This window comes from Podarcis gaigeae (genome assembly GCF_964106915.1).
Source record: "Podarcis gaigeae genome assembly, chromosome: 14".
NCBI classification, from domain to species: Eukaryota; Metazoa; Chordata; class Lepidosauria; order Squamata; family Lacertidae; genus Podarcis; species Podarcis gaigeae.
The window spans coordinates 54,241,386-54,257,948 of record NC_139690.1 but is presented as its reverse complement, the minus strand read 5'-3'; the positions used below and the strand labels follow the sequence as shown (position 1 = coordinate 54,257,948).

The 16,563-nt window shown below is 40.5% G+C and overlaps 1 protein-coding gene across 1 annotated transcript; it reads right to left on the bottom strand.

Moving 5' to 3' along the window:
* Positions 1–1,839: 1,839 nt before the first annotated feature.
* LOC310831530 (vomeronasal type-2 receptor 116-like) lies at positions 1,840–14,998 on the bottom strand (the record flags this gene model as incomplete). The annotated part of the gene is made up of 5 exons (XM_083712142.1): positions 1,840–2,741; positions 4,559–4,685; positions 5,487–5,714; positions 13,506–13,797; positions 14,841–14,998. 5 exons carry the CDS (start codon positions 14,996–14,998, stop codon positions 1,840–1,842), a joined length of 1,707 nt encoding a protein of 568 aa, XP_083568268.1.
* Positions 14,999–16,563: the final 1,565 nt, after the last annotated feature.

Sequence of the window (16,563 nt, the reverse complement as noted above, 5' to 3'; positions counted from 1 at the left end):
TTTGCATTTCTTGGTACAGAAAGTACTGATCTGATATGTAGAGAAATTTCCTATTCTAATTAATTCAAGAGGGTTCTGGAAGCTTCTCTGTGTGAAAGAAACTGGTGCAATCTGTAAGTTTCTAGCTGACACGGAAGTTTCTATTCTCAAGATAACCTGCACAGAGGAAATGATGATGCAGGTGAATGACAGAGCCCTACCTGTGACCAGATCCACTGGTCAACAACACAAGGGTTTTATATCTTTCTTTCTTGTTCAGATTCTGACTGATGGTCTTGCCAATGACACACATTGTGTACGAGGATGGAAACCAGTAATTTTGACGATGAGAGGTGTGATGATAATTTCCCCTGAGTATTGATGTTCCTTGAAATTGCATCATGAGAGATTGAAGTAGTAGGGGTTTTTTCTATCTGAACTCTACTATTTTTTTCTTCCTTGAGTGAAATGCAGTTGGTTGCACTTAGCTAGGAAGGCTGCTTTGTCCCTGACTAGAGATAAATTATCACACGTGGCTCACACATACTTGGCATACATCAACATCATCATCTTTACCCAGCCTTCTCCATAAAGTTCCCAGGTGAGTTGTACACACACACTGTTAAAAATCTGGGCTTAAAGCAATGGGCACCCAAGTGGTGGCTGCAGACACCCAGGGTGTCATCAGTGCCTCCCATGGAGCCCATAAGGGATATTATTTTTCCAATTCTGATGGTTTATGACATTTGTTTGCATAATGCACAAGAATATCTAAACTAGCAATTTTGGCATGGATAGGTGTTATTATAATTTCCCTTGTGTGCTGATGACATTTGAAGTTGCATAATGAATGGCAAAATTTTTCCTTTCTTTTCTTTTTTGAACTCTACAACAATTATTTTCTTCTTTGAGATATATTTAGTCAGTGGCACTTGATGAGGAGGTTGAAGGCCGCTTCTGTCCTAAGGAGAGGTTGCAAGGTAAAGGTAAAGGTACCCCTGCCCGTATAGGCCAGTCTTGTCAGACTCTAGGGTTGTGCGCTCATCTCACTCTAGAGGCCGGGAGCCGGCGCCGTCCGCAGACACTTCCGGGTCATGTGGCCAGTGTCACATCGCTGCTCTGGCGAGCCTGCACCAGAGCAGCACACGGAACGCCGTTTACCTTCCCGCTATAAAGCGGTACCTATTTATCTACTTGCACTTTAAGGGTGCTTTCGAACTGCTAGGTGGGCAGGAGCTGGGACCGAAAGACGGGAGCTCACCCCGCCGCGGGGATTCAAACCACCGACCATACGATCGGCAAGTCCTAGGCACTGTGGTTTTACCCACAGCGCCGCCCGCGTCCCCTAGGAGAGGTTCTAGTTATTGCTAAATTTGTTCCCTGCATCACACCCTAAATTCCAGGGGTGCCAACTTGAATAAAATATGGGGGGGGGCAGGTAAGCCCCACCCCACATAATTGGTCACAAGAAGTGGCACACTCACAGCATTTGAATGGCAGTGCCCATTGATCTGAGGGGGCCTGGACCCCTCTAATATTTTTTGATCAATCTATGTTTTTGGCAGTTATGCACAGTTTCTGGCCCTGATTTATAAATCTGGATCAGACTCTATAGGGTCCAAACTAACCCAAACCTGATTTGCCCTGCCCTGCATCCACATCCAGATCATGATCATGGTCCAGAAAATAGAGTTCCCCCATCTGGAGGTGGTCAAGAATAAGACACCAACACAGAGGAAACTGATGAGACACAAATTTATTCAAAGATCAAGATCAGAGGTCAGAGTGAATGATATCCCAGGACTCCTCAAGCTCTAAGATATAGACACACACACACACACACACACACACACAAACACACTATTTTCTTCCCCTTATTAGGCTTTCCTTGTTGTTCAGGTCAGACCTCAGCACAATGATGTAGCATTTAGGGAAAAAGATGCAACCCAGTAGCCCAGCACTGGAGGACAAGATGGAGAAGACCTCCACGGCTACCATGTATTTCCCTTTGGTGCTCAGGTAGGTTGGAACAAAGGTCAGCCAAACACTGCAGAAAACCAACATGCTAAACGTGATAAATTTGGCCTCGTTAAAACTGTCAGGTAACTTTCTGGCCAGGAAAGCCACAAGGAAACTCACAACGGCCAGAAAACCCATATAGCCCAAAGCACAATAAAACATGGCAGCTGAACCCTCATTGCATTCCAGGATGATCTCACTCTTCAGTGACTGCATGTCTGTATCTGGGAATGGAGGGGAAGCACTTAGCCAAAGGGTGCAAATGCCAGCTTGAAGGAAAGAGCAGGAAAAGACCACGCAATTGGCCAGCCCCTTCCCCACCCATCTCCTCATTCTGGATCCTGGCTTGGTTGCCATGAATGCTAGAACCACAGTGATGGTTTTGGCCAGAATACTGGAAAGGGCCACCGAGAAGACGATGCTGAAAGTCATTTGTCGGAAGAGGCAGGTCCCTTTTCCAGGCTGACCAATGAAGAGCAAGGAGCAGAGGAAGCAGAGAAGGAGGGAGATGAGGAGGAGGTAGGTGAGGCTGCGGTTGTTTGCTTTGACGATGGGAGTGTCCTTGTGCTTCACAAAAGTCACCAGCACGAAGGTGGTGATCAGGGAGAAAGCCAGAGCGGAGACAGCTAAGCTGAGCCCTAACTTTTCTTGGTAGGAGAGGTAGCTCAGCCCCCTTGGAATACACCCTGTTTGGTCCTGGTTTGGGTAGTTTTCTTCTGCGCACTTGACACAGGCATCCATATCTGGAGGGTGGAGGGGGAGAAGATGGAACAATTAAAAATGTCAAGATAATGACCTACATCTACCTGAAAGAATCGGTTATGGCAGGCAGTGAAAGTGGTCTGGTTTGCCAGAGCTTGAATCTGGATTCTAAATAACCTTTATTATATGTAAATTTACATATAACTTAGACAATACATACAATACACACCACAACATAGACACACCATAGACACTAATTTCTGATTCCTCTCATTGTGCTATTTTACATTTTGTTAGTCTATACACATTTCATTGTTATTGTTTTCTTTCCCATTTATTATCAAGAAAAATTTACTATGTACTTTCTCTATAATTCAAGATTCATTCTAAGTCTGTCAGGAGATTAACATTGTCACAGTAGTTTTTAAGATATTCTTTAAATATTATCCAATCTTTATTAACTTTCTCTATTGAGTTTCCTCTTATTCTCCCTGTCATTTGGGCAAGTTGTAAATATTCTATCATTTTCTCTTGCCAATCCGTTTTTGTGGGAATGTTATCACCTTTCCAGTTCCTTGTTATCCAATTTCCAGCCGCTGTGGTTGCATACATAAAAAGAGGTCTAAGATTTTTCTTAATCTCCATGGACATGATACCTAACCGGAAGGTTCAGGTTTTTTTGAAATTGAGAATTTGAAAATCTTTTTGAGTTCATTATATATAACATCCCAAAACCCTCTTATCCTATTACACTCCTACCACGTGTGCATAAAGGTACCTACCTCATTTTTACACCTCCAACAAGCATTTGAACTATTCTTATACATCTTGGCCAATTGGGCTGGGGTTAGGTACCATCTGTATAACATCTTCATCACATTTTCTCTAAGATTATAACATGCATTGAACCTGATGTCCTTCTTCCGCAGCCTTTTCCATTCGTTCGTATATATATGGTGTCCAATATCTTGGGCCCACCATACCATAACCAATTTCTCCTCCTCCTCCAAGTCTGGAATAAGGCTTCTGAGCCCCTGTGTTCTGATTCAATACATGATATCCAATCACAGAACATTTCAGGATTTGGGCTACTGCCATTAGCCCTTAAACTCTAAATTATGATGCGTAGCTTGGGAGTTTAGACAGCCAATCACACTGAGAGTGGGAGTGGCCTAGCCCTTCAGAAATGTATAAAAGCAGTTGCTATGCCCCTGTTTGCCAGTTCTGTTAGTTCAATAAAGTTTCTTGCTGTTACCATTGTGTCTCGCTTCCCTGAGAATGAATCCCGCTTTCACAATTTTAAAATATTCATCTCATTGATCGCATTGCTGATGTGTGTGATTTAATGACCCCTTAATAGTCTGTGTTTTAATGGAAAATATATTGTTATTTAATGGAAAATATATTGGAAAATATATTGTTTAATGGAAAATATATTGTTATTTAATCCTATCTGTCAGGACCCCTGACACTATCTTTTTTCCAATTATCTCAATGCAGCATATATCACTCCTCTCATTAGATCTTCACAATATAAAGGTATGGTGACTTCTGTTTCAGTGTATCTGAAGAAGTTTGCATGCACACAAAAGCTCATATCAAGAACAAACTTAGTTGGTCTCAGAGGTGCTACTGGACATTTCCCGCCCCTCCTGTTTGGTAAGATAGTGACTGGCATAAGGTCAAAATGTCCTTGTTTGTTTGAAACATAATTTTTAAATAAAGCTGCTTGTTTAGTTTTCTTTAACGTATGTATTGCAGAATGCATTCAAGGGAACATACATTTTCCAAAGTAAGGAGGAGCGAGCATATTATGCTAAGTGAGTGTCTTGATATCTCTGTCCATGTTGCCTCTTACCCTTCTGATTAGAGATCGTCCCTTCTGGACATGGAAAACAATCATAGCAGCAGAATTTCTCTCCCTCCTTCTTTTTCCTGCTGGAGCCGGGATAGCAGTTGTCATTGCACACAGAAACTGGCAGCACCTGCACAGAAACACGAACAGGAGCTTAGTAGGAATATATGAACTCTCATGATGAAGAGAGTGTGCATGGGCCAGCTGGGTCTGTGGACCCTAAATCAGCATTTCTCAACCAGGGGCCATATAGCCCCCTGGAGGCCCCCAGGATATTCCAAAGGGGCCACAGGTGAAAACCGCATAAATAGGGGTCCATGACAAGAGACTAGGGGGCCAGGTTTCAGTTGTGTGAATTATTTACTCTGCCTAACGTGGAGTGGATTACTGTCATCATGCCCAGAATATGGAAATATCAAGCAGAGATAAAGTAATTAAACAAGAAAAGAGATAATGCAGGATTTGACCAAAACAAATTCTGGAAAAAGGAAGAAACTTTCAAAAGTGCTGAAACTTGTTTGCCTCTCTGTCATTCTGACTCCATTCTCCAGATGTTAGCAGATTATACTACACCTCCCATCATCCTTGATCATTGGCTATCCTGCCTGATGGTGATGGGAGTCGTAGTCCAACAACATTAGGGGACCCAGCGTTGATTTTGATTTTTTGGGGGGATGGATCTACACTCATGCTTTATAAGATTAAGAAAGGGTTAATGAAAGATTTTCAAAATGTAAGAGCCACATTACGTTTAGCTTAGAACGTTGAGAATGCATTATTAAAATGGGACACGAGAGGGGAACAGATGTTTTGTAAGTAATGAACGCTTTTTTAAGCAATTATGTTTTGGAATGATATAGTTAAAATCATTCTAATGACATTAAAAAGGTCAGTGTACATCCAGCTCTGGTCTCAGACTGCTACATCTCACCTGATTAAAGCTTTTATGCCACACAATCTGATCATCATAAATGGTTAACTCCTTGCCAAAAGGAGCCTGAGGGTTCAGTTTTCCAACTTTGGCTCTAACCACTGAACCATTGGGGTAAATCCTCCAGTTTGTAACATCGAAACCAACAACTAATTCTGCATTTTCATTAAAGTATACAATATCTCCAGCACTGTTGTTGAATACAATGCTCTGTAGAAATTGATGGACCTGGATTGAAGAAAAAAATAGTCTATGGCAGAAAATCTTAAATTAACTGGAGATTCAAACACCCATTGGACAGAGAATTTACTTTTTTCTCAGAGCCAAATTAATCTGCAGGAAGAATCAACTCGGTATGGATATCTAATCAGTATGGGTATCTAATGAACTAACATTAAGAACTAAAAAAGTGGAAACACAACCTAGGGCACTCTTGGAGTATAATTCATTACTGTTGGAACTAAGAAGAGAAGAAAATTCACCTTCAGGTAGAGACTAAATGAAGGCTTATTAGACAATAAAAATTACCTTGCAGAAAGCAGGGGAAAACCCTGAGAGATTATTTTGAACTAGATTTGAAGCAATGTGTGGATATAAATGTGGTTTGGGGCACAATTAAAGCAGTAATGAGAGGTTTTTTTATACAAAAAAATACTCTGCAAAAAAAAGAGAGAGAAGAGGGAAGAAAAAGAAAGAGTTACTAGATGAACTGATTAAACACGAAAAACAAATAATTAAAAAACCAGGAAATGAATCAACAAAACAGAATATAAAGATGTTACAAACCTAATTTTCAATGTTGGTAAATCAAGAAATTGAATGGAAAATAAAATTGATAAAACAGACAAATTTTGAGTTTGCAAACAAACCAGGAAAATTGCTAGCATGGTAGTTTTTTTTTAAAAAAGCAAGGAAGTTAGATGGGAAATGAAGATAAAATTGATCCATATTTAAAGCAGAATGACCTACAAAAGATTCCAAAAGAAAAGATAAATCTTTTAAATGCACCAGTAATGATGATGGAACTGCAACAAGCAAGAGGACAAGCTAAATTAGAGAAATTGCCATGACCAGATGGACTTTCAGCTAAATATTTCAAAAAATCTGCAAGATCAGTTGGCACAACCATTGAAAGATGTAATGAATAGGATAATGAATTTGAGCCAATTGCCAGATTCTTGCTTCTATTACATTAATTCCGAAACAGGATTCAGATTTACTTTTAGTTAAAAATACAGGCCGATCTCACTATTGAATAATGACTGCAAATTATTTGCCAATATTTTGGCAAACTGTTTGAAAACAGTGTTAAAAGAAACAATCCACCAAGATCAAGCTGGCTTTCTACCTGGCTGCTAGATGAAAGATAATATAAGGAATATAATAGACATAAAAGAGTATCTGGAGGCCAGGAATGAAAAGCAAGTGGCTTTGATGTTTATTGATGCAGAGAAGGTCTTTGATAATGTTTCTTGGACTTTTATGAAAAAAGACAATAGAAATGATGGAATTTGGAGAGCCATTCCTTAGAGAAATTGAATCAGCAGAAAGCCATGCTGATTGTGAATAATGTAGGAACTGAATAATGTGGAATTACAAAGGGAACAAGACAGATTTGTCCCATGTCACCATTACTGCTTATACTAGTCTAAAAGATCCTGGCGAGAAATATAAGAGCAGATGGAGGAATAAAAGGAATTACGGTGGGGAGTAAAGCATATAAACTGAAAGCTTTTTCAGACAACCTTATGATAACAGTTGAAGAACCCCTGGTCAGCATACCAAGGCTGTTAGATAAGATTCAGGAATTTGGGCAAGTAGCCGGTATTAAGCTATATAAAACAAAAACTAAAACATTGGTGAAAAATATTACAGAACAATCTAAAGAATCATTACAACAGATCACAGAATGATAGAAAAGAAGGTTAAATATTTAGGGGTATGGTTAACAGCAGAAAACTTAAAGATATTCAAAGATAATTATGAATTCAATTTGTCTGTCTGTCTGTCTTTCCTCTATCTATGTATCTATCTTTCTATCATATCTATATCTATCTATCTTCTTTCTATCTATCATCTTCTATCTTCTATATCTATCTATCTATCATCTATCTATCTATCATCTATATCTATCTATCTATCTATCTATCTATATCTATCTATCTATCTATCTATCTATCTATCTATCTATCTATCTATCTATATCTATCTCTATCTATCTATCTATCTATCTATCTATCTATCTATCTATCTATCTAATCTATCATCTATCTATATCTGTCAGGGGTTCAGAAGGAGAGACACAGGAGGGGGAGCAAATGGAGAGTGAGGAGGAGGAGTACGAGGGGGGCGCAGGCAGTGACAGTGGCCAGAGTTATTCCACAAACCTCTCTAGCGAATCGGAGGACTCACAGAAGGGAGCGCCGGTGGCCAGAGCGAAGGGGGGTCCAGGGGGGAAGCCCCAGGAGGAAGGGGCCAGCGGGGAGTCCCTGAGCAGCAGCTGGAGATCAGGACCAGCGTCTCCACCAGAGCGCAGTGGGGAGGGGGAGTCCCAGGAGTCGGGACCAGTGTCCTCACCACCAGAGGGAGGAGAGGAGTCAGGTTTGGCAACACCCACATCAGGAAGCGGGGAAACGGTCAGAAGGAAAGTCACCGGCTGGGCGCGCGCGCCAAGTTCAAATGTACAGGAGCGCGGCACAGCGGGGAGCCCGGGAAGGGAGCCAGGTCCTAAAGCCCGCCGGAGGGAGGGGCAAGACTCAGGAGGCTCAGCGTCAGAGGAGTCCAGGAAGGAGGGAACCCCAGAGGGCAGAAAGACCCAGCGAAGGAAAGAGCAGTGTAGGAGGTGGAGCCGGGCTAGAATCTTAAACTGGTGTGGGTGGAGCAGTGAGTCAGAGGGGACTTAGCCGGTCTAGCGTAGAGACGTGGGTCTGCGCGCCCAGAGCTTGGAAATGGAAACTAAACTTTAATAAAGACTTTTGTATATAACATCCACTGGGCGTTGGTCCTCTGTGAGCTGGGACCTAGCGGCAGTCCTGACAATATCTATCTATCTATCTATCTATCTATCTATCTATCTATCTATCTATCATCTATCTATCTATATCTATCTATATCTATCTATCTCTATCTATCTCTATCTATCTATCTATCATCTATCTATATCTATCTATCTATCTATATCTATCTATCTATCTATCTATCTATCTATCTATCTATCTATCTATATCTATCTATCTATATCTATCTATCTATCATCTATCTATCTATCTATCTATCTATCTATCTATCATCTATCTATCTATCTATCTATCTCTCTCTCTCTCTATCTATCTATCTATCATCTATCTATCTATCTATCTATCTATCATCTATCTATCTATCTATCTATCTATCTATCATCTATCTATCTATATCTATCTATCTATATCATCTATCTATCATCATCATCATCATCTATCTATCGTCTATCATCTATCTATCTATTGTCTATCTAGTACAAAAAAGGCAAAGGAAATAGAAAAACTGCAACAGTTGGTAATGATAAGCAGCCTAGCTGACCCCAAAGCCCACATCATTATTCCTTAAAATCTTATCCCCTTTGTTTCTGTTTTGTCCTCTAGATAGATGGCAAGAGAGTTCCCCCTGCAATGCAAGAATCTCAGCTCAAGCATCCATGACAGCTCTTCATGTCGGAAAGTTCTTCCTGACAAGTATAATACAGTGATTAAGGATAAGAATAAAAACAACAACATGGGAGGGTTGGGAAGTAAATATATATATATGAGTATGTGAAATAAATTGATTTAACGTTCTTGAAAAACCTAATAAATACTACTACTACTACTAATAATAATTTATTATTTGTACCCTGCCCATCTGGCTGGGTTTCCCCAGCCACTCTGGGCGGCTTCCATAAAAACCAGAAATACACTAAAATATCACAGATTAAAAACTTCCCTGAACAGGGCTGCCTTAAGATGTCGTCTGAATGTCAGGTAGTTATTTATCGCTTTGACATCTGATGGGAGGGCGTTCCACAGGGCGGGTACTACTACTAAAAATAATAATGAAAGTTCTTCCTGATGTTCATTCAGAATCTCCTTTCTTGTAACTTGAATTCCTTGCTTTGGGTCCTACCCTCTAGAGCAGGGGAAAGCAAGGTTGTGTCAGGAGTCTCAGTTTCCCACTTGATAACATAGCAAGCGTGGTTAATTAAAAGGTAAGATTTACTGCAAAAAGAGAGTTCTCCAGACGTCTCTAACATGCCGCCAGCCTAATCAATCATGATGACTCTTCTGACTGCCTCCTGCGAGACCAGAAGCAGCTGAACTTTCACTTATGACATCTTGTTTTGGTTCTTGTCTTGTAGCCCTCCCATTCGCCGAGACTGTGGAGAGATAGGGTCAGCTCCCGTCTCTTCTCCACTCTCTGAGAAGCTGTCTTTTAATTCTTTACCACTTGCTAAACTGCTTCCTTCTTTTTGTACTTCCCAAGAGCATTGGCAGGGTTCCGGCTCACGACCCTCTCTGTTCCTGGCTGTTTCCTTTAGCTGGTTGCAAACTTTCCCTGGGGGCTGGCTCATTCATGATATCTTGCACCATATTCCATGGGACAGCCTATGGATACTTGAAGATAGTTATCTCATTCCCTCTCAGTCTCTCCCATCTCTCCTAAGTGTTCCTCATATGGCTTGGTATACCTCCTCTGCACGCATTGCACCATCTGCTGGCAGGAATTTCAAAAAGCCAGCTCTCTTCCCTCCATTCCTCCTCTCCACCACTGCACCTCTCTCCTCTCCTCCTTTCTTACAAAAATATGCTTTCTTGTAACTTGACCCCTCTGGTTTGGATCCTACCCTCCAGAGCAGGAGAACACAAGCTTGCTCCATCTTCCAGTGTGGAGCCTGTGTGGTGTACTGGGAGCCAGTGTGGTGTAGTGGTTAAGAGCAATAGATTTGTAATCTGGGGAACCCGGTTCACGTCTCCGCTCCTCCACATGCAGCTGCTGGGTGACCTTGGGCTAGTCACACTTCTCTGAAGTCTGTCAGCCTCACTCACCTCACAGAGTGTTTGTTGTGGGGGAGGAAGGGAAAGGAGAATGTTAGCCACTTTGAGACTCCTTCGGCTAGTGATAAAGTGGGATATCAAATCCAAACAACTACTACTACTACTACTATTCTTCTTCTTCTTCTTCTTCTTCTTCTTCTTCTTCTTCTTCTTCTTCTTCTTCTTCTTCTTCTTCCATTAGACAGCTCTTAAGATACCTGAAAATGGCTATTACATCTCCTCTCAGTCTTCTCTCATCCTGACTGTAGGGAGGCAGCCATGGGGTGGGAACATGGTTACCTAAAAAAAATCTGGTTTAATTACCTGCCATGGTTCCACATTCTGAAATGCCGATTTTCGTCCTACTTCCAATCTTCTATGCATGGATTTGAATTTGAATATAGCATTCAGAGCATGTGCCACAGCATAGATAGCATTGTAGACATTGTAGCTGTGGCCAGTCATTTTCATTTCAAACAAACCTCCAGGAAGACTCTCCAGATTCTCTTCCCCAGTGCAGGTTTTATTATCCTCTCCTTCCCACTCCTTGGACGTTGTTAGCAAACAGTCAAAAGCCTGTTCCCAGAAGTCTTGAATAAAGCCATCTCTTTTGAACCACAAAGGTCTTACCATCTGAAGGAACTTTTGGAAACCCTCAGGCTGATTTGAGTGAACTGTGAAAGATATGGACCCATGGAAGGTTTGTAAATCCCAAATCTTTTGAATAGAGTGTGATGCAAAATCCCAGTGAGATGTAACAATCCAGACTTTTCCAAGAGGTGGCAATTCCATGAATGGTGCTACAAAGAACAACATTCTCAAAACCTGAAAGGATGGCGGTTCTCCATATACAAAAAATACATTGGCTTTCTCCTTGAAGACAGTTACATAGTGTTCTATGCGTTGTGAAACATATTCTATCATCTCATCCACATAATTCCATTTTGGTATTCTCATGATGAAGGCATAACAGATGCCGTTTTCATCAAGCATTGGGACCATTGTCAGCAAAAACCTGTCCCCATTGTCATCATCCACAGCCAATAGTCCAATCCATGTCCATCCAAAATGTTTGAGTAACTGCACAACCCCGATGTGCTGTTGGGCTTCATTTGGGACCATCTGGTACAAAAAGGGGTATAAAGTGTTGGCATGTTGTATTGGCAAAAATGATCCATAAGTGAGCTGAAATAAAATGCACAAGTATTCTTCACATGGTCTTCTCTGTTTTGCCACCAAACCATTTAGCCACTATCACGTCACCCCCAGAAGTTTATATACAATAGAACAAATGTTCCAGAGCATGACCAGACCCGTCTCTGGCAGTCAGAGCTGAAACAGGGAATTGGTGAGCTGAGCCAGAAGGTTGGAAAGGAAAGATCTCAGCACAGAGCTGTTAACTTAGGTAGTGTCCAGAGCAGACAGAGAAGATTACATCTACAATAAGAGCATCCACCATCTCCTGAAACACTTTTTTTGCATCTGGATTTTTGTCATGCTCCGGGGTAGACGCTTCCCTGCCTTCCTCGCTTGATACTGCCTTCTGGTAGCAAGGAGATTTGGCTTCCCACAGATTTGGCTACAGTAGGAATAGGGCTCCCTGCTATGTCTCTGCTCATTTAGTGCCCACAGTTTTCATTATGCTGGTTTGGTTCATGTAGCTACTTCAGTCTGGCCCTTAGTGGGTACGATGGCCATGGATGTTGTTGAGCTATATGTCACCTATCATAGCTGCGACGATGGTATGGGCTTTAAAATGGAAAGTTACTTTTCTTATTTCCTGGAAAGAAGGGTTTGATGAAGTTTTGGTATTTGATAAGAATGGCCAAAAAATACATTTTATTTAAACTCAAAAGTGGCAATTAATATAGAAATAGATGCTGGGAAAACTGGAGGTCCTTTATACAATATTGCCATGGAAAGAATTATCTCGTGCAAAACCAACTTCAAGTACATTTTTAATTTTTTTCTGAATAAATATTATACTTACATTTACTTATGTAACATTGTGATACAAAGTTATTTTGAGGGTAGTTTTGTTGATTGTTGAAAATAATTCTTAAAGAAATAAGATTTTTTTTTAAAAAAAAGTATTAAAATTTCTTCTCTAACTTTGTTTTTTAATGCCAGTGCAGGGAACAGAATAATAATAAAAAACCCATCACTTAAATATGCTAGAAATGGCGCAGATAGTTCCAATATACAACAATCATCTTGGATAGGATGGGAACTGCAAACACGGTGAGAGTGAGCTGAGCAGAGCTATGAGGTTCACGTCAAAGATTGAAAAACCTGAAGAGAACTCTGGAGTGAGAAGTTTATAGAAAGATCAGTACTGAAGACTGTTCACAAGCTCTTGCCTGTGAGTCATGAGATCGGCTTCTGCAAAAAAAAAATGTGCAACTTCCTCAAACCTCCCTCTTCTGATTGATTTTAAGAAATTTTCCATCTCTAGCTGCCACTATCCAACTTTAGGTCCATGAGACAAAAGGGGAAATAGGGGAATATGACAAGGCTTTAATATTGGGAAGGAGGCAATTAGTGGGCCAAGTGAGTCATTGATGTGAAGAGGGACTTGAAGTGGCTTGAGGACTATTGCTGATTCCTCCAGATATTTGGTTGTCCTGGGTTTCTCTACAGGGCCCCACATCTTTCCCTCAGAAGAGTTCTCCCCAGCCTCTGTGTCCCACAGCATCCTGAGAGTTCCCAGCTCTGGAGTAAATCATGGATAAAAATGTTGAACCACATCTGGAGAGTGACAAAGCCCTGAGTCACTTCACTGCAAATTTATCTGAAGTCTGATTTACCTCTATGATCAGCCCAGTTTCCAAAGAGCTGTGAATAAACCTGGTAGTATTATCACTTGGACTGCATTTAACCAGTTGGCTATCCAAAATATCACAGGCCATGTTTTTGAAATCATGATATTGTGCCACAACTCTGAACTATCTTTACTTGCATGCACACAGCTTACCTGTGGAGTCTTGTAGATGGCTGAAATGACGGCCACGTTGGCAGAGATTTCAGAGATGCATCCTCCAACGAGAGCTATCAGGTTGTTGTGGTTGTGACACTTGAAGTTGGGGACAAAGCGATGCTGTGCAGAAAAGAGGCTGAGGGTGGCCTTATAGGTCATCTTTGCAGTGTAGTAGCTATTGAGGGTGTGAAATCCCAGAGAGAGATTCGATAAAATGTTGGGATTTTCATTGATCTCTTGGACAGCAAATGCTAAGGCCAGGATGTGCTGGTAGTTCTTTGGCACTGAACTGTAATAAAAGTAGTAGATGACACAAATACTGAGAGAAGCAAGAAAAATATGTGTGTCCTCTTCATCTCTCAGCTCATCTTTCAGTTATTACAAACAATAAATAAGATAAAATTGCATCAAGTAAGAAGGGATTATTTATTATCTGCATATAGCAAGGTAACTGAAGAGCGTCCCCCACTTAGTGATGAAATCAGAGAAGACAGGAAGTGAGAGGTACAACTGGAAGTCTATATATTTGCAAACAGTGTAATACAATATGTCTTATGACCAATTTAAAAATTACATGCACACACACCCCATAATATATTACCTCTACATATTTAAATGCACCAGAAGAGGCATCCAGAGAATATTTCCAAATGCTCCTCTCATACACATACTATCATCAGATTTGATTGTGGGTCCAATGTATTGTATATTGTATTATGCATATTGTCTTATTTAGATGATGTTAGCCGCTCTGAGCCTGGCTTTGGCTGGGGAGAGCGGGATACAAATAAAAATGTATTATTATTATTTATTAATGTATTTGGAGTAGGCTGAAGGAAGGGCAGGAAGAAATCAAGAGGAAGGATGGAATAGGGTGGTATACCTAGACCAAAATAATATGAAATGAAAATTTAAAAGACCAGGTGACTGAAAGACAATGGGATGGGATACAGATGAAGGCCAAGGATGGTAGGGAACAAAGAGTAAGAAGAAGTAGTGTGGAGAAAAACAAATACATGCAAATTCCTCCACCTAGAGTCACAAATAGCCCAGTGGAAGTACTGAAGATCCTTACACTTCAATGGCACTTGTGTGAGAAAACTCACTAATGCTTTGTGTTAACTGTATAATGCGGAAGGCTAAATAGATATGAATAAGCTTCTGACACAACACTTTTCTCACTCCAAAAATGAACCCTTTTCCTTAAAGACATATTCCCAGTAATTATATTCTGAACATACGTTGCAACAAGTGTGTGTGTGTGTGTTTATGCGAGACAGAGAGAGAGAGAGAGAGAGAGAGAGAGAGAGAGAGAGAGAGAGAGAGACTTACATTGGCTCATCAATCACAATCTGTGTCGGCTGTTCCATGAAAGAGAGGAGATTGTAGAGCAAGAAGACCTGAGAAACAATTTCACTGATGACCAGGTCTCCCGGCAGGTAAAACTCATGAGGAATAGGGAGGGGATCGTCACGTATGCTGCAATTCATGGAATATGCCTGGCAAACACTATGACACAGCAGCACAAGCAGCAATATCACAACCAGCAGGATCCTTCTGTGAAAAGGGTCTTCCCACGAAAAGCAGCTTTGCATGTTTCCCGCTGCAGAATTGTATGTGGCTTTGATCAGGACTGATTTCAGCAGGAGCTAGCTTTCATGAAAATAATCTGGATCAAATCATTTTTCTGTTGACTTTATTCTTTAGTGGTGAGTGGTATAAAAATACCTCATATACAGCTAAAGTTATCAATGACCTGATGTGAAAGCAGGCAGAAAGGGTCAAACTTTGCAAATCAGTTTGTGCAAAGGAACAGAAATAATGCCAAATTAGGATTTCAAATAAAATCTGGGAAGTGGAAGATACAGCAGACAAAGAGAAATGCATTAACATGTGAAGCAGGAATGATGATTAACAAATGATACAAAATCTTGCCTATCTCTTGTTCTAAAATAATATGAGGCTTTTGTAACTTCTTTCAGAAACTGATGGTTGATGTGCTTAAGATCCCTGGAAGAACTTTTTGTTGTCAGTCGGATGGAAACCAGCAATTCTGGTAATGATAGGGGTGACTATTCCCCAGGGTGCCCCTTGTTTTTGAAGTTGCATTTTTATTGAAACTGTGAGGACTCCACCCACTTCACCTCCCTGGAGTCCTACAACTCATATTTTCTCTTTTGAAGAGTAGTTAGGAATATGTGACACTTAGCTCAGTAGGTCCAAGCTGCCTCTGCTCAAGTTAGAGTAAATTTATCTACATATTCCTGATATTGGGCATTGCCCTGAATTTTTTCATTTTTGCTATAATGTGAAAGTCCAAATTTTAACGTAGAATCACAATCTGGGAAATGGTTTTTATTTAGGAGCTAGCAGTTGTAAATAAATCAGGACATCAGTAGACATGGATTAAACATTTGCAAAGAGCAACAAAAAGGATAATTTTAAAAGGGGAAATAGTCTGTAAGCTTGGTTGTGTAATGTATAAAGCGGTTGGGTGTCTAAAATCTCTGTGCAGTATATCACAAGTTTAATTGTTTAGTAGTTGGAAAATTGGGTAAAGGGATCTGGAATGTAAGATGTTTTGGTTTATTTAAAGAACGAGAAGAGGGGGTGGAGGGAGGTCCAGGGATGGGGTGGTGGTGGTAATAATGTTTTCTTTTGGTTATTTTTTAAAATGTTAATGGGAAATGTGTGGGGTAATTTGGTATTGATACAATGTGGCATATATTGGATTTTTGTTATTGAAAACTAATAAAAAATTATTTTACAAAAAAAAAAGGTCTGGGGCCCAAACATTTTAGAATCTATATTTTGACCATATTCAGATATCTGGAAAGAGGTTCATCAGCTGGATTTTCAAAACCCATTTAAAAATATCTTCAGGACCTACAAAACTCAATACAGTGACAAGTGATGGCTCTATTAGTTTTTCAGTCTACATTATTTCTCTACTTTGCTACTCCAAATCCTCTGGGAGGTCATAGGAGAGCATGCATATGCTGGGGGAACAAGAATGACTTCCCTAGAAAACTCTTTCTCTGAGACTGAAGTCTAC